Below are 21,432 nucleotides of genomic sequence, written 5' to 3' on the forward strand. Positions count from 1 at the left end.
TGGCTTTACTCCAGCATCAAGCCAAAGATTTTGATAATCCCCAAAAAGATGATTTTGTTCTTAAGAGGTTCTGTGAGGTGATTCCAACCTGCTGTTGTAGGAGGTGATGTAACCCATTCTATCTTTTGATCACAAACCCGTTCCATTATTCCTCCAATGTACTTTATTAATGGGGCTTAACTTAAACCTCATAATAATGATTTACATTGCAATTCCATTGTTGTATCGTCCCGATTTGTATGGCTCTACTTAGTACAGTTCTTAGTCAACGCTCAGCCCAATCAAAAGCAAATAAAAATGTACAAAAATGCACATATACAACAAAAGAAAATATTTACAAAAAACTGAAAACAGAAAACTGAAAAAATGTATCCTAAAAAAAGTTAAATTAAAGCCGAAATTCGTACAACTGAAACTGATAAGTACTATATTCCTAAATGCAAAAAAGACAAAACAAAAACAAAAACAAAAAAACGAACCGCGGTTTCTCATATTTTCTAAATTATTTATATAAATCAAATGACTATTTATATGTATGTACTGGTACGTGTTTATATGTAGGAAAAAGGAAAATAATTTTAGTTGTATATACAGTATTTTTACACAACAAAAGCAAAACAAAGTAAAAATTTAAAACAAGAAAATATCCAATATATTTAATACACCTATTTTTATAAAGGATTTTAACAATATAACGCTGTATATTTGATATATGTATGTATACAAAGATTACAAATGATTCCATTAGAGGTCAAGCGGAAAGCTAAAAAAAGTATCAACATGTTGCACAATTTGCTGTTAACCTTTTACTAAACGAAACAACAACAACAAAACGAAACAAACAAAAAAATATTAATTTCCATGAAAATTCCATACGGTTTTAACTACCTACTGATTAGCTAATAGCTAGGCGCCTAGGGACTATTACTTTATTTTTACTTTTCTTTGCATCGATCGGTACTGTGTACGACGTATTTTGTTTTATTGAATCCGTAGTGTTAGTAGACTTAACCATCATTAACCATGATGTACATATGCATGTTACTATGTATCCACTGTCCACCAGTGAGCGGAGCGGCATAGCCCGACAATTAGAATGGGAAACAAGCAAGCAAAAGGGTTTTAGATATACATTTGTATTTAATATTACTGCATCCTCTTGATGCTGGTATGTGTGTAAAGTAAAACGGAAACAAAATTAATTTTAAAGAAATATATTTTATATAGGTTTAGATATACATACATCTATGTATGCATATACTTTATGTATACATACATCCAACTGAAACTGAATACTTGATGTCAAATAAAAACCTATACTAAATGTGTGACAAATCATTTATTTCACTTTAAACAGAAGCTCGCGTTCGACTACATTCAGGATTTTAAGAGTATCCAACTCAAGGCATTGAACCCGGCATACGAACTCTTTTAGATGCTTTAAAGTGGAGCAGAAAACCTAAAAATACAGTGATCCCGTTGGCCAGTAAAAAATGATCAATATATGGCTCAAATGATATTGATAATGGAAGCTAGAACAGTCCATACATGTAGCGTTGTTAAAAGTTTCGTCGATGCTCTTCGCCCACGTTCTAGCTTCCATTATCAATATCACTTGAGCCATATATTGATAATTTTTTACTGGCCAACGGGATGTGTATTTTTAGGTTTTCTGCTCCACTTTAAAGCATCTAAAAGAGTTCGTATGCCGGTTTCAATGCCTATCAGCCACAGATGGCTTAGCCCCTTCCGTTTCGTGACAATAGACACACATCGGGTGAGGTGTTCAAGGTCTACCTCATGGATTTTTACTTTTACTCTGTGAGATATGATGTGTCGGCAGGTATCGAATCGACTTAGTAGGGACCAGGCGAAAGCGTGGAGCACGTGGACCAGCCCATTGTCTGCTCGACAGATAACGCTCTCCTAGCTACTTCCGTTCTCTCTCGCTCGCATTAGGGCACTCGCAATTCGGTCCGCCTACCCTTAGTTTGTCCATTATCACACTCACTTTCTTTCGTACCCTCTCAATAATTCGCACTTTTATCGTCATACAAATGTATGACACAATTATGTTTATATCACATCGAACTTGTGATATAAACTAAATCAACAGCCAGTGAAAAAGTTCATTAGCTTAACACATATGTTTGTAAGTGTGTTTATTTATTTCTTCTTTTGATTACAATCTATACGCTCGTTCGTGTATTTATGTGTGTATTCATGTGTGTATAATTCGTTTCATTTAATTATAATTATCCAGCGATTTACAAAATACATTACAAGTACTAGTACATACATAAGACCATAACACTATGAAATGAACAGAAACCAGGAAACAAAGACGCATAAATTTCAGTTTTTCTGCTTGTTGCTGTAAAGGAAACAAATTATGGTACAAGTACATAATATAAATCATCGTATTTTAGGTATAGAAAACAAATTAACGTTAACGTTTTAACTTATGGTGTAAATTTCGCGCTTAATTAAATACATTTAGCATAATAGGATACATTCTTCTGCACGGGTGCACGGTTGCACGGGTTTCGACACACAACAAATTGATGATCCGACAACAAAAACAATACAATAGGGTCCAAAAGGTCAAGGGTCATTGATCAAATATTAAATATATACATATATATTTTATTTTTTTATTTTATATATATTTTTTTTTTCAGGGAAATCGAAGAGACCGTCATTTAAATAAGTAAACAGTACAGTAAACTATATTGGAGCACTTGTGGGAGTGAGTTGTATCAATAGAATAACATATATGTATATATTTATATGGGGGTGTGTGTGTTTTTGTGTGTGTGTGGGTTTTTTGTCGGCCTAACATAGTGAACACATACATATGTAGTTTTGAACTTGGTTTTATGCATTTTATGGATACTCGCCCGCCCAACCACCTGTTGCGGAGGCAGTACCAATGTAAATATAAGCAGAAACAATTCAGAGTGAATCTTTTCATTGCTTCGCTTCTTTTTGGGTGAGAGATAGTGTTTTGTAAACACACAACGATCGTGTAGACGTGCGTTGCTTGTTGCATTTTGTTGATTTGATATACCGACTGTGTCTACTGTCTACTGTTTGTTGTTCTTGGAGAAATTGTGAGAGGCCCAATTGAGGGAAGTTTTCCAGGAGTTCGCCAAAGCTTCGCTGAATTTCGCCCGGAAATGTTCGCGTGCTTTTTCCTCCGTATAGTCCAGCACCTGAAATGTATAAGAATTGTAGACTTGGCGGCTTTCGATCGATTGCCGTTCGATTCGAACTTACCAAAGTTTCGCGTAGATAGTTCAAATCCTTCTCGGAGGACAATTCCGGTAGTCCCGTTGAAATCATCATTGAGAACAGCGATAAGATAAGGCAGCCGTGTTTGCGTAATGTTAAAAATGCCTGCAGTAGATTGGTAGATTAAAAACTATATAGTCCTGCCCTGTCCTATTTGTGATTGAATTTCTCTTACGCGCTCGCACAATTCCTGAAAGTGACAAAACTCTTTCGCCTCGCGATCGTTGCAGCCCTTGTTGATGACGTACACAAAATCGTGGGTGAGCACAAAAGGTACACGCTCCCGGCGCACACCAAACTTCTCCTTAAAGTGTCCCAAGATGTGTCCAAAATCGATGTGAAAGAGCTGAGGATTAAATAATTTAAATTTGTATACAGAACTTGTTTGAATGGATGGACTCACCTGTCCATTCCTCTTGACCATAATGTTGTCTGAGTGACGATCAGCCACGCCCAGTACATAGGTGGCAACACAGTAGCCGGCACAGCTAAGCGTAAATTCATTGATAGCCTTGTTCAGCTTATCGGCGGGCTTGTTGTGCTCCTTGAGCCAACTGTAAAGCGAGCCTTTCTTGAACGGCGATGTGGCCGAGAACATGCCCTTCTCCTTCTGGATATTGGCAATCGTCTCCGCATGCCGCACCACCTCAATCATGCCCAGTCGTTGCTCCATGCTGATGCAGTTGTAGATGTTCATGCGAAAGTCCATGCTGAATAGGAGGGAAACAATTATGTGACAAAGTCCAACAAGGAGAATTTGATGATTACTTACCCGTCTCGTTTCCACAACTTATCCATCACCCGCAGCATCTGCAGTGTGAGCATGTCCTGGCGCAGATCATCGCCATTTTTGAATATTATGTACACATCGTTAGAGTTCAGATCGGCGTTCTCGAACACCACCCACAGCGGGCGCATTTTACTGTCCATCACCTTGCACTGATCGGGCGTGACGCCACTGCAGCGAAAACTTGGATTCAGTGGGTTCTGTATGTTCTGGAAGACGCCTGCGTTCCGCTGATCCCTTAGAAAGTCCTGCAGCATGGTTTTCACCTTCTCCTTGCTGCCCTTCTTGGCTATAACGGAGCCCTGCTTCAGCTTCTCCAGCACCTGCAGCTGTTTCCGCAGCGGCGCCACATGATGCTTGCAGCCCTTCAGATAGACCTCCAGCAGGAGGCCGAAACGCGTTTGCATTGAGGGCGTTTGCATCTCAGATCGCAGATGCCAGAAGAAGTAGTGGCCGATACGCTGATTGCGCAGCGCTCGCTCCAGCAGTAACACAACCAGATCACTCTCCAGATACGATTCGTGCTTGATGGCCTGCACCAGTTGTAGCAGATATAATAGCAGATCATCATCCCTATCAAATGGAATATATAGTAGAGGTATTTCCGATTGAGTAGGAGCTGCCTTACTTGAGAATTTGTAGACACTTGATTGCAAATCGACGCACAGCTGGATCCGGATAGGCATAGTCCAGCAATTCCAGTGATCGCTCTATCGAGATGAGAGGCCATCGCTTGAGGAGGTACCAGATGTCGGCCACATCATCGCGCTCCTTCCAGTACACGCAGTGCAGCAGTATTGGCAGCTGTTCTGGCAATTCGCGCAGAATATCATTCCTAAAAATAATCAAACACATTGAAAACTACAGAATTTCAGAAAGGGTTAAATGTAAATACCTGCGCTCCCATATGGCATTGCGATCCTGGTCCACCATCTCATAGATCTTGTCCAGCCCGGTGTAGTTGGCGATCAACTCCTTGAGGTCTTTCAGAGGCTTCTCGGGCTCCGCCGGCTGCTGTTGCTTCTCGCGGAGGCTGGCCACTGCCCGATCGGCTGCATATTGAAGGACAGTATTCTCGCAGGGATAGCGCACGGACTCGGCGCCACTGCTGTGGAATGTTACGTGCACCAGGGCGCACTCCTCCTTGCGTGGATTCGGTTCGATGGTGCCCAGCGGATGGAACACCTCGTCCGACTGTATATCGTCCGCATATGTCCACGTGTATAGAACCTGTCGGCCAGTTCGCAAATGATCCTTGTAGTCCAAGAGCGTTGTGTTGACCCAGGCCAAATGATTCTTGTTGTATGAAACGTCCTTCTGGGCGTTGTCCTTGTTGTTGGATGACTTCTTGGAGCGCGACAACTTTGTCACCTCAAATATGACGATGCAAAGCCGCGTCATGCGCGGCAGGTTGCGCATCTGTATATCAAAGTCCATGATCTGATCGTTGAAGAGGAACGTGTCCGAGCTGCCATTGGGTGCGTCTATGGACCGCTGCGAGCACAGTTTGTGCTCGCCATGATAGAGGCCCACATCCACGCCCACGCGGAAGGCCCGTGTCTTGTCGTAGTTGACATTGCTGATGCTGTGCAGCGTCAGCTGAAAGTAGTTTCCCAAGTCCCACAGCGACGTGGGTGCCTTGTGGAGCACTACGGGTCGCTCCTTCTTGGGCGCTCGCTTCAGGCCCATGCTCTGCTCGTTGTGGTGATTGATGTAAGACTCGAGGCGGATCACCGACTGCAGCACCACATTGGGCACCGCCGAGTCCGAGAGCGCCTCTTGTATGTAGAGGAACTGTATCAGCGGATGATCCCCGAACAGGTACTCATCGCGACCGCTTACTTTCAGTATATAGTCGCCGGCGCGATCGTTCATCTTCATCTGTGATCGGTTCATCTTCTGCAGCGTGCTCTCGATCAGCGAGAGTGGGGTGTCCTTCTCCATGACAGACAGCGTGAACGTGCTCTGATCGTTCTCGTTCTTGACCACTATCAGAAAGGCGGATGTCGGATGACGCTGACGTATAAGCTCGGGCATATCCGCCGAGCCGGCCAGCCTTAGGGGGTGCTCATAGAGGAGGCGCTGCTGCCACGTGAACTGGGAGCGCTCCACCTCGATGCTCTCGCAGAGGTCTGTCATGCTGCGTCGAAAGTCATCGATCTCGGGCGTGCCTTGGGTCCGGTGATGATCGAATGAGCTGCCAATCATGCCGCTGACCATCTTGGTTAGTTCATAGTCGCTGGAGAAGCTGGTGGCATCGGTGCGGTCGCCCAGGCTGAGTATGCCAAAGTAGGGCTGCACTTCACACAGGCGCTTCGTCTCGTCCGTGTAGGGTTCGATGTTGAACACAGAGATTCCGTAGAACTGATAGTCGCACGCATCCTTGATCATATAGCCCAGGCAGTTCTGCTTTGCCAGCTTAACGACCTCTACCTTGATCTCCCGTATAGTCGTCGACGAGGGAGCCTTCATCATAAGCAGGGTACCATTCGGGATCATGCATATAAGATCGACATAGTCGGGTGGGTCGTTCTTCCACAGATTGATGGAGAATCTCATGTCGGAGAGGTCGTACTCGGTCACGGGCAAACCGCAGCCTGAGCCTGTGTGTGTGTGCTCTACATAGGCCGATTGCCGGTTATCCAGCATTCCGCCAGAATGATGATGATGATTGTGAGAAACGGAGGCGGTGCGGTTCATTGTGCTGCACTGAGTTTCTGGTTCACTTTTGTTTAGTCTCACTCGGGCTTGAGTTTCCCTTCTGGGCTTGTCTTATTCGTCGTTGCATGCAACTGTTAGTTGTGTTGTTGTTTTCGTTCCTGTCGTTATCACCAGACTCGGCCTGTTTGTTGTTTTCAAAGTTTTCCATTTAAATCAACGCCGCAATCTCATTGTAAGTCATGCCGATCTCTGTGAATAATAAATCAGAAGGTGGCGTCGGGTTATTGAAAAGCAGAGGGACATTGTATGTATTGAGTGAAATGGCGATTGCCGGCAATGTTCAATTACGGAAATGACCCGCCCGTCCATTTGATAAGCGCCAGAAGAAACCGCTGAAAATGTTGGGGCCCGATTGGGTTTTTTTGCATTGCACTGAGATCCGGAAACATTCGGTCGTATGCGCTCGCCTTTAACGACCATCGGGATTATCACTTGGATCTACTTTTATGGGACACGCATTAAATTTGAACAAAATTCGGGACATAACTATGCATCTGAACGAAAACTTCTTCGGAACTAAAAGAAAAACGTCTACTTTATATTTAGTATGAATCACACACACAAAGTTATCCGCCAGCGTGAGAGGGAGGGGGTGGTGCGGCGGCGACCTTAAACACAAAAACAAGAATAAACCACAATGGCCATGCTGATGGTGAACATTCAATACACTATTTAGGCAATTGCAGATAAATTAGCTGGGGTCCTTTTCGTGGATTATGAGCAATTGTATTTCCAGTGAGATTTTTAGTGGAAAAATAACTATAGGGCAGAAATATTGAATTCTGGCCTTGGTTTCACCCCCGCCAAATCTACTTCCATCGACAAACAGGTGGATCGAGAGCTCGCGGAAGGGTATCTACAGTTACGCGGCACGGCACCGATGTCTCATCTCTAAGTCGGGATGCCACAAAAAAAACGCACACACACACTCATATGCAAAGGTCCGTGGAAATGGAAATTGCAGCCACCAGGAAAAGCAAACGCCAAGGCATCCAGCACCGCCCTAATTTTCCCCGATACCCCGTTATGCAGATCATTGTTAGTCATTATATTCGACCGCATTTGTTTTTGTTTTTGATGTCTCCATTTTTCGTCTCTCATTCCACATCTTTACCACATTTTTTTATTTTTATTTTTGGGTGTGAGCTTGTTGCAATTGTTGCATTTTACTTGTATTCCGGCACCGGCATCCACACATATCCACGATTGGCCATAATCGGATGAAGTTATGTTTGAAGCACACAATATTTTTAAATTGATTTGGATTTTGATAAAAAAATTGAATATTGTTTGTTTTTATTTGCGATGTCTACTAGGGCTGGGATTTAAATCGATAGCGCTATTGAAACTATCAGAGGATTCCTCCATCGATAGTTTTCCCAACCCTAAAATGCCCGCCAGTGTGTCCCAGGACCCGGAATTTTCCATAAAATATACCGGTTGATCCTCCGAAATACACAAAACAATATACCATATTAAATACCGATATAACATGAATCATGAATAACCCTCCATTAAAATTGTTGAACAGCTTGTTTGCATATTTGTTTACAAGTATTGTTAAAGAATTCTCGCAACTTGCTCTTAACAGCAATCTGTTACAAGTTAACAGTTCATCAGATTGTTTTAACGATATTTAATTGTAATCCAGTAGATATGTTTGAGTTCTCCCATCTCTAGTAAAAAAAGGTAAACAAAGCAAATCGAGCAAAATACACTTAAATAATATAAATGTGTTGTAAAAAATGTTTAAAATTAGTGATAAAAGTGTAAAGTAAAATTGAATAAGCAATGCATTAAATGCAAGCCGTTTGACAACGCGATGAGCGACTCCGATGAAGGTACGATAATATCTCTTGATCTGAGTGAGTCAGAAATAAACGTTTTCCATATTTGATATATGCCCATATAACTCATATGACCGTTATGTGGCAGTGTGCGAGCTTATTGAAAGATATTACTCGCATGAGCTCACAGACGGCCATTCAGTTCCCCCTGCGAAAATGTTATTGGTTTTTCAACAACACGGAAAAGTGTGACCCCCCTCCCCACGCACTCTGCTGCTCTTGATGAAGCGCGCCAAGATGGAAATTTGAAAATGCTTCTCCACACACATACATCTTAGGGCATTCAGCATCACCTTCCATGTGAGCTGTGAGCGCAACTGGTGCGCTTCAACCAATGGTGCATTTGACACCCAAACATATGAGACACCAAACAGCCAATGCCCTAACAACCAAATCAATGACAGACGGGTCGGGACGGTGGTCCTTGACCAGCCGCAACAGTTGCTTTTGCTCGTCTTGCGCAGTGGCAATCCACGGCCATTGGATCAACGACCACGGAATGGCAGCGTGGCGTGGCCCCAGCCATATCAGTGACGGACTTCAATCGATTTTCCAGGGCCGGCCTCAGTTCAGTTTTCATCAGCGCGCTGTTCGGATCGCATTAGTTTGCAGTCTGTCGCCAGCAATTTGCTATTAATTTGTGTGGCTTGGCTGTCGGTCGGGGGCTGGCTGAGAATGATTGCATAATGTCCTGGAAATTTGTGGAGCAGCCCAAGCCGGGCACAGAGACAGCTCTGGAGGCCTGTGACTATTTCGTCGATGAGGTCACATACGTCTCGGGTGGCACAGGAGGGCGCAGACCTGGTAGCGGGGTGTTGGCCTTACAATCCATATGCCAAACTTAAATATGTTTTTGTCTTCTTTTTGTTGGCAGATGCACGGGAGGAGGTGCGCCAGATCAAGCATGGAGAGCTCAGGGCGGCTGTTAGCGAGGGGGATGAGCGCACGGTGCGTGTCCTTTTGTCGGCGCTGGGAACCGAGAGGCAGATTATAGTCAATATGGCACCATCCGGCGCCAACACGCTGCTGTTCACGTGAGTAGAACAACCAGTATCTAGCGCACCCAACTCGAACATCAGTTCATCTTTTTTAGAGCCTGCCAGTCTGGCTATGAGAGCATCACGCAGCGACTGCTGGATGCCGGAGCTGATGGAAGATCCCATGCGGTGACAAAGTACTCACCGCTGTATGCAGCCGTACACAGTGGCCATCTGGGCATTGCCAGACTGATGCTTGACCGATTTCCCGAGCTGATCCAACAGCCGACAGTGGAGCGCTGGCTGCCGCTGCACGCGGCCTGCATCAATGGGCACATCAAGCTGCTGGAGCTGCTGATTGGCTACAAATATCCTGACTACCTCTATCAGACATATCGCGACGAGGAGGGCCAGTGGGAGTGGCGGCTGCCATTCGATGCCAATGCGCATGATGTGACGGGGCAGACGAGTCTCTACATAGCCAGCATTTTGGGCAACAAGCAACTCGTTGGAGTTTTGCTCAAGTGGCAGCTTCACTGCAGACGCACGCTGGGCGACTCTCCCAGTTCTGTGAGCACTCCCATAACGCCCACCCGGAAGCGCATTTCCTTTGGAATCCAGGCCATCATGTCAAAGCTGCATATATCCGGCGAAGCAGAGGCCCTGGAGGAGCAGCCAACGGCAGAGTCCACAGAATCGCAGCGATGTCCCATCAACGTGAATTTGTTGTGCGGTGCTGCGCGAGAGACGGCTCTGCTGGCTGCGGTCCGTGGCGGGCATTTGGATGTGGTGCAGTCGTTGCTGCAGCATGGCGCCAATCCGAACATTGTGGCCAAGCCCGTGGAGGATCAGAACGATCCCAAGTGCAGCGAGGAGATCTACGGACTGAGCAATGTCCCCATTGCTGAGGCCTGCAAGCAGCGCTCCCTGGCCATGCTGGATCTGCTGCTAAAGCACGGGGCGCGGGACGACAATGGCTCAGCCATCAGCATGGCCCTAGCTGGTGGCGACGAGGCGATTCTGAGTCGCTTGCTGGCGCGCCGCGTGCACCCAGACTCGGACTACAAAATCAACAAGAAGGGTCTGCCCACACCCGTGGAGGTGAATGTTTTTCTGCCCTCCACGAGCAACATATCGTACAGCGCCATGTTCCCCAATGTGCCCACCATCATCGACTGGCACAGCCTAAGCTCCAGCATTCAGTTGACAGTCGTGCGTGTGCCTTGGCTCGTCAGTGGAGTGCTACTGCTGAATCCCAAGCTGCAGTCGCATCCCAGCCTCACCGAGGTCTCGCTGACTGCCATCACTCGGATCGACTTCTCTCACAATCTGCTCACGACCATTCCCCAGGAGTTGCTCCATCTGGTTAGCCTCAAGTAAGTGTTAACTGATGCACATTGAACCCCAGTGTAATGCTCTCCCTTTGCAGATATCTAAATGTGGCGCAGAACAAGATCACCGAGCTGCCCGCGCCCATGGGCAAGACGTACAGCTGCCCCGTGCTGGACGAGCTCTTCCTGCAGGACAATCAGCTGACAACGCTGCCAGCTGCCATTTTCCATCTGCCTGCGCTCACCATTTTGGACATCTCGAACAATAAGCTGCAGGAGCTGCCATTCGATCTGTGGCGTGCTCCCAAGCTGCGCGAACTGAATGTGGCCTTCAATCTGCTCAAGGATCTGCCGGTGCCGCCCATGCAGACGAGCAGCTCTGTCTGGAGCCTGGACAAGCTGCAGCTGCAGTCATTCGATGAACCCGCCTCGAATAAGCCCCGCAATCTGACCCAACAGGAGCTTACACATCGGAATATTTGGTCCGCCTCGCTGGAGATTGCCGATAATGACATGAAGTGGCACCAGGACCAGGAGCTGATGGCTGATGGCAAGGCCCCTGGGGCAGGCGCTTCTCAGTTGAGCAGCCTGAACATAGCCAACAATTTGTTCAACAGCATTCCGGCTGCTCTGCCCTGCCTGGCAGTGAATCTGACCCGTCTGAACATGTCCTACAATAGTCTACGTTCCATGGGTCATGTGACGAGCTATCCGGCCACGCTGAAGCAGTTGGACTTGAGCCACAATGAGATCTCTTGCTGGCCCAGCCTGCCGCGCATAACCGAATCGGATCCGAATCTACTTTGCTACAGCTACGTCCAGGTGCCGGAGGGACAGGAGGAGCCTACCTACAAGTCATCAGCGTCAAAGGGCAGCGCCTCCTCCTTCCGAGCATCGGTGCTGAAGAGCGTCTGTCGGCACAGACGCCATCTACGCTTGGAAGCGCTGCGTACTCTCATCCTGGCGGATAATTTGCTCACCCGAATTCAGCTGTCAACCGACGATGCCACAACCCTGTTTAATGAGAGCGAGGACGCTGACTGGAGTGTGGTGGGGCTGAGCAAGTCCAAGGTGATCTTTCCGAATCTCTCCATGCTGGACATGACCAACAATTGCCTTAAGGAGATCCCGCCATCGCTGCACGAGCTGAGCAGCCTCTCGGTGCTGAATATAAGCGGAAACGTGAACATAACAGAGCTGCCGCCCCATCTCGGACTGCTCTCGAGGCTGTGGAATCTCAACACACGCGGATGCCTGCTGCAGGAGCCATTGCGTTCGATGATCGATAGCAAAAAGCACAAGACAATGGACATTGTGGGCTACCTCAAGTCCATCTATGAGGATGCCCAGCCCTATGCGAGAATGAAACTCATGGTCGTGGGTGTGGCCGGCATAGGCAAGAGTACGCTGCTGGACTTGCTGCGCCAGGGTGTGGGATCGGGTTCCAGCTCCAGCTCACATCGTTCCCGAGCCAGTGAGAATCACTGGGCCAAGCGGATGGGACATGCGCGCAGCTCTTCTCGCTCTCAGCGACATTCCTCTACATCAAACTCAAACATATCCACGGTGGGCGTGGACATTGGCACCTGGATATGTGAGAAGAGGAAGCGTTCGCCCGGCTCTCACGGTCCCGTGGTCTTTCGCACATGGGACTTTGGTGGACAAAAAGAGTACTATGCCACACATCAGTACTTCCTGTCCAAGCGCAGCCTCTATCTCGTGCTGTGGCGCATCAGTGACGGCCACAAGGGTCTGGCCGAGCTGCTCCAATGGCTGGCCAACATACAGGCACGCGCTCCCAACTCTCCCGTCATTATTGTGGGCACCCATTTCGATGCGGTGGGGGAATCCATATCCGCTCAACAAGCGGAGCATCTGCAGCAGCTGATTCGGGAGAAGTTCATCGCGATACCAGATGCAGAAAAGATCGGGCTGCCGCGTGTCATTGACTCCATTGAGATAAGTTGTCGGTGAGTTTCTGATCCACATGCCGCAGAGACATTGAAATACAAAACTTTACTCCTTTCAGCACTTTGCACAACATCCATTTGCTGGCCAACATTATCTACGACACTTCGATGCAGCTGCGCTCGCCCGGCTCAAAGGAACCGATGCTGCTGCAGAAGATTCCCGCCAGTTATATTGCCCTCGAGGATATTGTCCATGTGATTGCGTGCAATTTGCGAGCAGCGGGTCGCGATCCTGTGCTGGATGCTGAGCAGTATCGCCGCCTAATCACGGAGCAGATGCGTCTGCACAATTATAAAGGCTTTCGGGATGCCGCCGAGCTGCAGCAGGCCACCACCTGGTGCCATGAGAACGGTGTGCTGCTTCACTACGATGATGCCACGCTCAGGGATTACTATTTCCTCGATCCGCAGTGGCTGTGCGATATGCTGGCTCATGTGGTCACCGTCCGAGAGATTAATCCCTTTGCGCCGACGGGCGTGATGAAGTTGGATGATCTCCAGCTGCTGTTCCGCAGTGTCCAGGTGCAAGGGAATGGCAATCGCAGGTGAGTCGCTCGCCACCCAATTGCAGCACTCCGTGGACTAATTTCTCGCGTGTCTCTCCATCCTTTAGTTACATTGTCAGTTTGTTGAACAAGTTTGAGGTGGCCCTGACCTGGGATTCGCGTACTCTACTCATTCCCTCACTGCTGCCTCTGCAAGAGGGAGCCACGCCCAATACTGGCACCACAGTAAAGTTATCTCAGCGTTCGCGTGGCCGCAGTTTGGGTTGCTCCGTTTCGCAGGAGCTTAATCTCAACACTCTCATCTACGAGCAGCGTTCGCCTCGCACCTCCCCATCCAGTTTGTCCGCGGCTACACAAGGACTGCGGCGAATCCTTCTCATGACGTACTTCCCCTCTGGCTTTTGGTCGCGCCTGATTACACGGATACTGGCCGATGAGCAGATCGTTGAAGCAATCCGCAGCGTCTATGTGGCTGCCCAAGATGTAAGCAGCAAATTTCTGTTTCATTTTCCCTTCATTGACTATTTTGTTTGTTCTTCTAGAAATGTGTAGAGTTTGATTTACGCCTCTCACTGGAGCAGGACACACAATGGAATCTGTGGCAGACGGGCCTGGCTCTCTACTATGGACCCATTCTGATCTTTAGGATCTGGGAGGTGCCCTTCCAGTGCAGCGAACGCACGCAGCCATTCCGCACGGCAGGCAATCGATTCAAGCTCAAACTGGATGGCATTTGGAGCGATGTCAGCTTGAGCTCTTCAAGCATTTTGGAGGTTTACTTCCCGCTCCATCATGTGAACATCTATCAAGAGCTGGACGATGGAGAGCGCCAGCTGCTGGCCGAGCTGCAGCCCCATGTGTCGCAGGTGGCCAAGCTATTGGCCCTGACTGTGGATCACATTGATTTGCTGCTGGAGGATTGGTATCCGTCGTTGGGCACACGCTTTGTGCACACCTCTGAGGGTCGCTTCTTGATCACGCGCATGGTGCTGTGTCCCCGCTGCCTCCGCAAGCTGCAGCAGCAGCACAGCAATGAGCCCGGGGATCGAGATCTGCCTGCCTTGGGCTGCAATAGACCCAGTCGCAGTGGCAGACGCGGTGCTGGCGCATACTTCCTGCACGGTGTTGGCGATCCCGGGGATGATGGTGCACTGAATGTCTTCTCCGCTTATCTAAATGCGACAGCCAGAAGAGAGCGACGTTCTGAGGACTCTCTGGGCGCTGGTTCGGATGCGGATTCGGGCGTGGGCCCCGACTCTGCCGGCTCCTCGCGCAACACATCGGTGGACGGGCATCCGGGCTACCATTTGCCGGATAATTCCAACGTTTGCTACTCCTGGATGATCGAAGAGTGCATTCTGTCCGTGTATAATCAGAGCAAGCTCAGCTGCCCGGTGCACCTGGAGCAGTCAATGTCGCAGCTGGCGCCCGATGTGATCTTTGCCGACATACCCGACAAACACACCATTGCCACGGAGTGCATCATTAAGGGCTCACTGCTGGGTCGCGGTGCCTTTGGCTTTGTGTTCAAGGCCAGCTGCAAGCTGCGAGGCGCCCGTTCCTTCAAGCCTGTGGCCATGAAAATGCTTCAGCCAGTGCCGCCCGGCTCCAGGGCCAAAGAGGTGAGTGAGTTGTGGCCTCAAATAGAGAAACCATTTTCAGTGTTCATTTCCCTTGCAGAGCGCTTTGATGGCGTACAAAGTGGCTTTGGGCAAATGGGATAGAGATCCCTTGCAGCACTCCTGCAAGGCGTATTGCACGGCCCGGCAAGAGCTCGCCGTTCTGCTCACCCTCAAGCATCCGAATATTGTACCCTTGGTGGGTATTTGCATTAAACCATTGGCCCTCGTGCTGGAGCTGGCACCTCAGGGCGGCTTGGATGCCCTGCTGCGGCAGTACCGACGCAGCGGCGCTCACATGGGTCCGCACACATTCCAGACACTGGTGCTGCAGGCCGCGCGGGCCATTGAGTATTTGCATCGTCGTAGAATCATCTATCGGGATCTTAAGTCGGAGAATGTGCTGGTGTGGGAGCTGCCGCAGCCACACACCGAGGACAGTCCCCGCAATCATGTGCACATCAAGATTGCCGACTATGGCATTAGCCGGCAGACAGCACCCAGCGGAGCCAAGGGCTTTGGCGGCACCGAGGGCTTCATGGCACCCGAGATAATACGCTACAATGGGGAGGAAGAGTACACAGAGAAGGTTAGTCGTGCGATGCTCCCTTTAGAGATCAGTACTCAGCCGTAAACTTATGTTTTCCAGGTCGATTGCTTCTCCTTTGGCATGTTCATCTATGAGAACATTAGCTTGAGGCAGCCCTTCGAGGGACACGAGTCCATTAAGGAGTGCATCTTGGAGGGCAGCCGACCGGCTCTTACGCAACGGGAGACACAGTTTCCCACCTGCTGCCTGGATCTGATGGTTCTCTGTTGGCACGAGCAGCCCCGTCGCCGTCCCACGGCCAGTCAGATTGTATCCATACTGAGTGCACCGGAGTGCATCCATTTGCTGGATGTGGTGGCCCTGCCGCATAGCGAAAAGATTGTCTGCGGCGTCTTTCAGTCAACGATTGGCATGGGAGACGAGGAACGTTTCGGCCTGGAGCTGTGGCTGCCAGCTTTCGGCTCCCGCATTGACATACTCGACTGCACGCCATCCGGCTGCCTGGTGCAGTGCAACAGCATCAGCTGTGCCCCACAGCCTCAGGTTGGTCCCCCCAAGACGCCCGAGAACGGCAGCCAGTCCCGTTCCCGCTCTGCGCAGCGCCAGCCCAAGATGAACATGCTCTGCTGCTGCCTGGTGGGCGAGGCCATCTGGATGGGTGACGTTTCCGGCAACCTGCACGCCTACAGCACCACCACCTACGCCCACTTGTTCTCCTACATGCTGGATCCGGCCATCAAGTCGGCTGTGGTGAGCCTCGTCTACATGGAGAAGATTGCCCGCGTGGCCGTGGGCCTGCACAATGGTCGAGTGTTCCTGGTCGATGCCACAATGATGCCCACAAATTGCGCCTTTGCCGAGGGCTCCTTTGTGCTTACAGAGATCTGTTCAGGCTTTGTTCTGCACGCTGCTTGCTCTGTGCTGAACGATGGGTGAGCTAAGGATAGTCATTGAACATTGATCATTGTTTATTGTTTATTGTTTTTTCCACTTAAGCACGTATGAACTTTGGTGTGGCGAAATAGCTGGCAAGATAAATGTATTCCCCCTGAGCGAGTCGGGCGTTAGTGGCCATCAGGCGCTTTGTCACAGCGAGGAACCCAATCTAATTGAGGATGTCAAGGTGGCGCGGCTGTGCAGCAATGAGAATCATGTCTTTAGTTGCCTCTACCCCGGTTGCATGGTCTACCAGTGGGGCGTCACCTCGAAGCGCATCGAGAACAAGTTGGATTGCTCCAAGCTGCTGCCGTGCTCCGAGTCCCTGCAGAGCATTGCCATCGATGAACATGTGAGTCTCATCAAGTGCCAGATCTCCGCGCTGGCAGCACACAATACAGAGCTCTACATAGGCACCACTTGGGGCTGTCTGATCGTGGCCGAGCTGCAGACACTGCGCCCGATAAGTGTTTTCCGACCGTACGAGAATGAGGTGAGCATGCGAGGACCTCTATCCTGACTTTTGATTAGAAATCTTTTATTTTTTTGCTAGATAAAAGCCATCATAACGCTTTCAAATGACAAGGTGCCGTTGATCGCCACCATTGGGCGACGTTATCGCTCTCTGATCTCCCGCTACGTGGACTCCGCCGAGTCATCCAATTCGTGCTCTGCTGTCAGCACACCCACACACGGTGCTGCCAAATCCTTGCCGCCCGTTGATGTGGATAATCACATTCATTGCCTGTTGTGGCGCGCCAAGCACTGGACCTAGGCACGATCTCATCGATGACTTTGGCTTCGTATTGTTAAAGTATTTCTAATCCACATTCACACATTATTGTTGAGCAAGCTGATGGACATCAGGGGCATAGCGATGGAGGTAGATGTAGGACCTTCCATCCAGTTACATTATTCGCTGCTTTCTTTGCTTCCAGTAACTAACCCCAGTGTCAGCTACACACACCCACACAAGCATTCCATTTTTCATAATAAAAATTTAATAATAATTCAAATCATCAAATTAACTGTCCGCCATGGAGGCCACTGACATGGAGGACTGGCGACTGCGCGAATAGATCGACGCGGAACTCTTCAGCACCCGCACATAGTTGTTAAAGTCAACGACGAACTGGAACTCCTCCTTCAAGGCCTCACGCAGCGGCACCTGGCATAGAAATTAATGGAAATTTAAGGACTGATCAGCCAGGACACAGAGCGGTTGACCTACTCGATAGTGGTGTGCTTTTTTCATTACAAACAAGACCCAACTGATGATGCCATACAGCAGGGCACAGCAGCTGCCCACGAGTAGAACAAAAAACACTCCCTCCAAATTGTTCATGTCCAGTGGCGTGGCATCTGGTGCATCCTCTTTGGTGGCACAAATTCCAGTGCCCACCTCGTTCCACCATTTGTTCTTCATTTTCTCTAGCACACCCTGCTCCTGCAGCTCCAGCAGAGCGTTGTTGAACTTGTCCCGATGTGGCCAATCTGGAAGAGGATTTGTGGAGGTGGATTCTACCTGAGACATGGATGGACTTACTCTTGCGCATGGCTATGCCATATCCCTTCTCGTCCAGCGCATCGCCAATCTTCTTCAGATTGCATTCACGCTTCGTGTTGTACTCAATCGATGTGGACTCCATGAGAAAGGCATAGTGGGTGCTGGTCTTCACACGTCGCACTCCCTCTTGGTTGTCCTCTGTCAGGTGCTCGGGATGCTCAGTCATGAATTTGTTCATCTTCTTGTAGCGATCGTCCTCGGATGTCTAAGTGGGGCATTAATTGAACAGGCATTGTACCCACTCGAAGGTTATTTTCTTACCAAAAAGAAGTTCCTCGTGGAGCCCGTACGTTTGGCACCGTAGACAACACCATCCTTATTGTCAGCGAGATCGTCCACACTGTTGATCAAACTTTGCGGCTTCTCGATGGTCAAGAAGGCAGCCAAATTGGCGGTATAAGAGGACACAACAATGAGGGTAAAGAACAGCCAGAAAGTGGCCACCGTACGAGTGGACAAAGCTCTGCAAAAGAGATTAAAAATATCTTTGAATTGATTCCTAAATGCTGCTGTTGCCCAACCCACTTTGGTCCGATTTCCGAACCCTGTTGGAGCAGAGCGCCAGTGGTAAACCAAATGGAATTGCCAATCGTAAACTGATTCTCCAGCTCTTCGGGCTCCTCAATGCACGGATATGGATTATCCCATTCGCTCGGTGACAGGCGACCCAATATGAAGAAGCTCAAAGCTACGGCCAGAAAGGAGAAGCCCAGGAACCACCAGACCTCTTCGGAGAAGGGATCCATGAATGTAAAGAGCTCAGGCGTGGCCTTCTGTGGCTTCAAGTAGAGTATGGCAATACCTAAAGGAATATTACACGTTAAAAGAGAAAGGTTAAAGGGCTACAACATACCCAAATTCATAAAAGGTATCGTAAAATCAATGGCCTCTTCGCGCTCCGATGTAATGGTCAGGTCTGTGATGGCCAAATCTGCACGCTGTTACAGCAAAATGGATCATAAATGGAATTTAATTACACTGCAGCTGGCTTACCCCCATCATAATCTCTCTCAGCATGCCCGTGGATTCGTTGGAGGTCTTATTATACGAACCATAATCATTGCCACCGTTTACAAAGGTAAAGTTGAAGCCAAGTTTGTCGGCCAGTTCCTTGATCAGGTCCACTCCGTAGCCCTCGTACTGACTGTTTCCCTCCAGCTGCTTGAAAGTCTCCACCAACTGCGCATAGGGTTTGTTCTGATGGAACATTAACACATTCCAATTATCGTTAAAGACATTGCTTAGATTATCTTTTACTAACCGGCACCGAAAGCAAAACAATGAATGTCTTATTGGCCAGTGAGTTGTCAATGTTGTCGAACTGTGCCGTGGTGGCCGCCAGGCGTTGGGCTCTGTATTCCCGCTGCGCATCCCAAGTGCCCACCTTGACAATCCCCGAAGGCTGCAGCTCAATGACATCCAGGTGATAGCCCTTGCGTACATTGCCCTCAAAAAAGATGGGTCCAGTGAGCAGGCGATCCGTGAGTCTCAGCTAAGGTGAATAAAATAAATGTTACCATGTGAAATAATTCCCTTTTCCTGTACTCACCGTTCGCATATAGTTCTTGAATGAGGAACCATCATCTCGGACACTCTCTGTGCGCTGCGAGCAGTTCTGTGGCACTGGCTTGAATGGCAGATTCTTCAGAGTCTCCGCAAATAGCTGAACAGCATCGTATGTCAGGGCCATTTCCACGGTTATGGGACACGAGCCTTTAATAACATTTAAGATCAGTTAAAGCTACTACAGAATGGTTCATAAATTGCTTGAGTACCATTTCGAAACTCATCCTGATCACTGGGGTAGCCCATTTTCAGGAGCAACTCCTTGACGGCCATTTTCTCGGGCGAGAAGAGGCGCAGTCCCGTGATGTTGGCCTCACTGTACTTGTACTCCTCCAGGTCGAACGAGTGAAAGTCGAGGTTGCCAATGATGTACTTGTAGTCCTCATTGATGATGCCCACCTGCTGCGCCTGATTGAGGAACTCTGGCATTGTCTCACTAGAGCCGACGACCACAATGCGATTATCCACAGACTTTCGGACTCGGCGCAGGACCTGCTTGTAATTGCCATTCAAGTGCATGTCATAGCGCAGCACCGTGACCACGGGTCCGTTCATGCCAAACAGCGTCGTTAGTTCATTGAGAATGTTGAGATAATCAGCTGGAAGGGATAATAATACAGATAATGCCAGTCAGCAAGAGCTAACTATGGCAACATACCCGATTCGTAGAGGAATATGAAGCGTGTCCAGTTAAACTCGGTGATGAGACTGTACAGCGCCTTGGCAAGATCAGCCGGATGTGGATGCAGATTAAAGCCCTCGGCATATTCGCTCATGTAGGAATAAATGTGTGGAATATCCATGGCATCGCAGATGGACATCAGGTGTACGGCAGTGTGCCGCGATGAGGGTCCAAAAACACCAGCAATGCCCGTCTTGGAATGAAATATTTTCGATTAATGTTTCAAAGTGGAAGAAGTTGTTTACCTCCATCATCCTGCACAGTCGTCCGTAGCTCTGATAGGCATCCCCATAGTTAACCTCCGCCTTGAGGGATGTCAGCGTTGTGCCCACCTCCTGGTTGGCCACCTCAATGGCATGATCGAAGACAATGTTCATTTGTTCAGTGTTTTGGTCGGTGAGCAGACCTGCAAAAACATAATGAGAATCATCACACTTGCCGGTTGGGCTCTTTGTTTATAAACACAAAATGCCGACCTCATTGAGCAGCGGTCTAGCCCATTGCCGCTCAGACACCCAAAACAAAACAAACAAATCCAAATTTATTTACTATCAAATACAATTTTTATGAGCTTTCGGCGTTGATGGAACGAACAGCGAACAGCGAACAGTGGGGAACAGCTTGTTAAAAATAAATCGCCCAACAACAACAAACAAAGAACTCGCGCGACATATGTACATTTTAGTGTAGATTTTTTTTTGATTTTCAAAACTACTTACCAATCGGAACACTGCCCAAGCTTTGAAAATTATCGTAGCTGCTGCCATAGCCTCCCTCGTACTGAGCGCTGTGCAGCGAAATGCTCGTTAAAATAAAGACAAACGACAGAAAAATATGTTTGCTAAACATTTTGAGAGCTAACTAAAATGCATAATAGCATATATAGGCCACACAAAAACATAAAAATAATACACAAGACCACATTGAACCGGAATATCCGCACACTTGGGGAGAAGCGAAAAGCCACAGCACAACTGACGGATCGGATGCTGCTTCCAAAATGCCAATTTGGAAATCTTTTTTTGAGTGAAAGTTGCCCAAAGCTTTTGGCCGAAAGTTCTTGGAAAATAAAAGTTCTT

At 48.4% G+C, this 21,432-nt stretch overlaps 3 protein-coding genes across 4 annotated transcripts; 1 reads left to right on the forward strand and 2 right to left on the reverse strand.

Annotated features, from left to right (window-relative positions):
- Nucleotides 1-2,677: 2,677 nt before the first annotated feature.
- LOC117589799 (phosphatidylinositol 4,5-bisphosphate 3-kinase catalytic subunit delta isoform) lies at nt 2,678-8,116 on the reverse strand. Its single transcript, XM_034282007.1, has 8 exons — nt 7,973-8,116; nt 4,977-6,991; nt 4,710-4,916; nt 4,067-4,654; nt 3,698-4,004; nt 3,470-3,640; nt 3,280-3,399; nt 2,678-3,215 (listed from the first exon to the last, which is right to left on the reverse strand). Exons 2-8 carry the CDS (start codon nt 6,779-6,781, stop codon nt 3,087-3,089), a joined length of 3,327 nt encoding a protein of 1,108 aa, XP_034137898.1. The 5' UTR covers nt 6,782-6,991; nt 7,973-8,116; the 3' UTR covers nt 2,678-3,086.
- Nucleotides 8,117-8,489: 373 nt separating this feature from the next.
- LOC117589797 (leucine-rich repeat serine/threonine-protein kinase 1) lies at nt 8,490-17,545 on the forward strand. 2 transcript variants are annotated; one of them, XM_034282001.1, is made up of 11 exons: nt 8,490-8,643; nt 9,524-9,683; nt 9,743-11,002; nt 11,056-12,927; nt 12,987-13,472; nt 13,541-13,916; nt 13,976-15,055; nt 15,114-15,641; nt 15,702-16,534; nt 16,599-17,031; nt 17,092-17,545. In XM_034282001.1, the coding sequence occupies exons 1-11, from the start codon at nt 8,625-8,627 to the stop codon at nt 17,311-17,313; spliced, it is 7,269 nt and encodes a 2,422-aa protein (XP_034137892.1). In that variant the 5' UTR covers nt 8,490-8,624; the 3' UTR covers nt 17,314-17,545. The 2 variants fall into 2 exon arrangements, with proteins under 2 accessions (XP_034137892.1, XP_034137891.1); XM_034282000.1 differs by lacking the exon at nt 8,490-8,643 and adding an exon at nt 9,225-9,453.
- A 2-nt stretch (nt 17,546-17,547) lies between these two features.
- LOC117589801 (glutamate receptor ionotropic, kainate 2) lies at nt 17,548-21,394 on the reverse strand. The gene is made up of 13 exons (XM_034282009.1): nt 21,073-21,394; nt 20,599-20,759; nt 20,330-20,546; nt 19,881-20,270; nt 19,655-19,818; nt 19,367-19,597; nt 19,099-19,302; nt 18,959-19,043; nt 18,631-18,907; nt 18,367-18,568; nt 18,085-18,310; nt 17,770-18,032; nt 17,548-17,706 (listed from the first exon to the last, which is right to left on the reverse strand). The coding sequence occupies exons 1-13, from the start codon at nt 21,200-21,202 to the stop codon at nt 17,563-17,565; spliced, it is 2,694 nt and encodes an 897-aa protein (XP_034137900.1). The 5' UTR covers nt 21,203-21,394; the 3' UTR covers nt 17,548-17,562.
- Between the last annotated feature and the right edge of the window lie 38 nt (nt 21,395-21,432).

Source organism: Drosophila guanche, unplaced genomic scaffold (assembly GCF_900245975.1).
Source record: "Drosophila guanche unplaced genomic scaffold, DGUA_6, whole genome shotgun sequence".
Classification (NCBI taxonomy): Eukaryota; Metazoa; Arthropoda; class Insecta; order Diptera; family Drosophilidae; genus Drosophila; species Drosophila guanche.

Bases quoted from the DNA above. Each gene is read 5' to 3' on its own strand.
- LOC117589799 (XM_034282007.1), bottom strand. From the start codon at position 6,781: ATGAACCGCACCGCCTCCGTTTCTCACAATCATCATCATCATTCTGGC. The intron at 4,655-4,709 runs GTAAGGCAGCTC...TCCATTTGATAG, and splicing joins AAGTGTCTACAAATTCTCAA to GGATGATGATCTGCTATTAT. The intron at 3,641-3,697 runs GTGAGTCCATCC...TTTAATCCTCAG, and splicing joins TGGTCAAGAGGAATGGACAG to CTCTTTCACATCGATTTTGG.
- LOC117589797 (XM_034282000.1), top strand. From the start codon at position 9,336: ATGTCCTGGAAATTTGTGGAGCAGCCCAAGCCGGGCACAGAGACAGCT. The intron at 9,684-9,742 runs GTGAGTAGAACA...CATCTTTTTTAG, and splicing joins GCCAACACGCTGCTGTTCAC to AGCCTGCCAGTCTGGCTATG. The intron at 11,003-11,055 runs GTAAGTGTTAAC...CTCCCTTTGCAG, and splicing joins CTCCATCTGGTTAGCCTCAA to ATATCTAAATGTGGCGCAGA.
- LOC117589801 (XM_034282009.1), bottom strand. From the start codon at position 21,202: ATGTTTAGCAAACATATTTTTCTGTCGTTTGTCTTTATTTTAACGAGC. The intron at 18,311-18,366 runs GTAAGAAAATAA...TGCCCCACTTAG, and splicing joins CCACGAGGAACTTCTTTTTG to ACATCCGAGGACGATCGCTA. The intron at 18,033-18,084 runs GTAAGTCCATCC...ATCCTCTTCCAG, and splicing joins TGGCATAGCCATGCGCAAGA to ATTGGCCACATCGGGACAAG.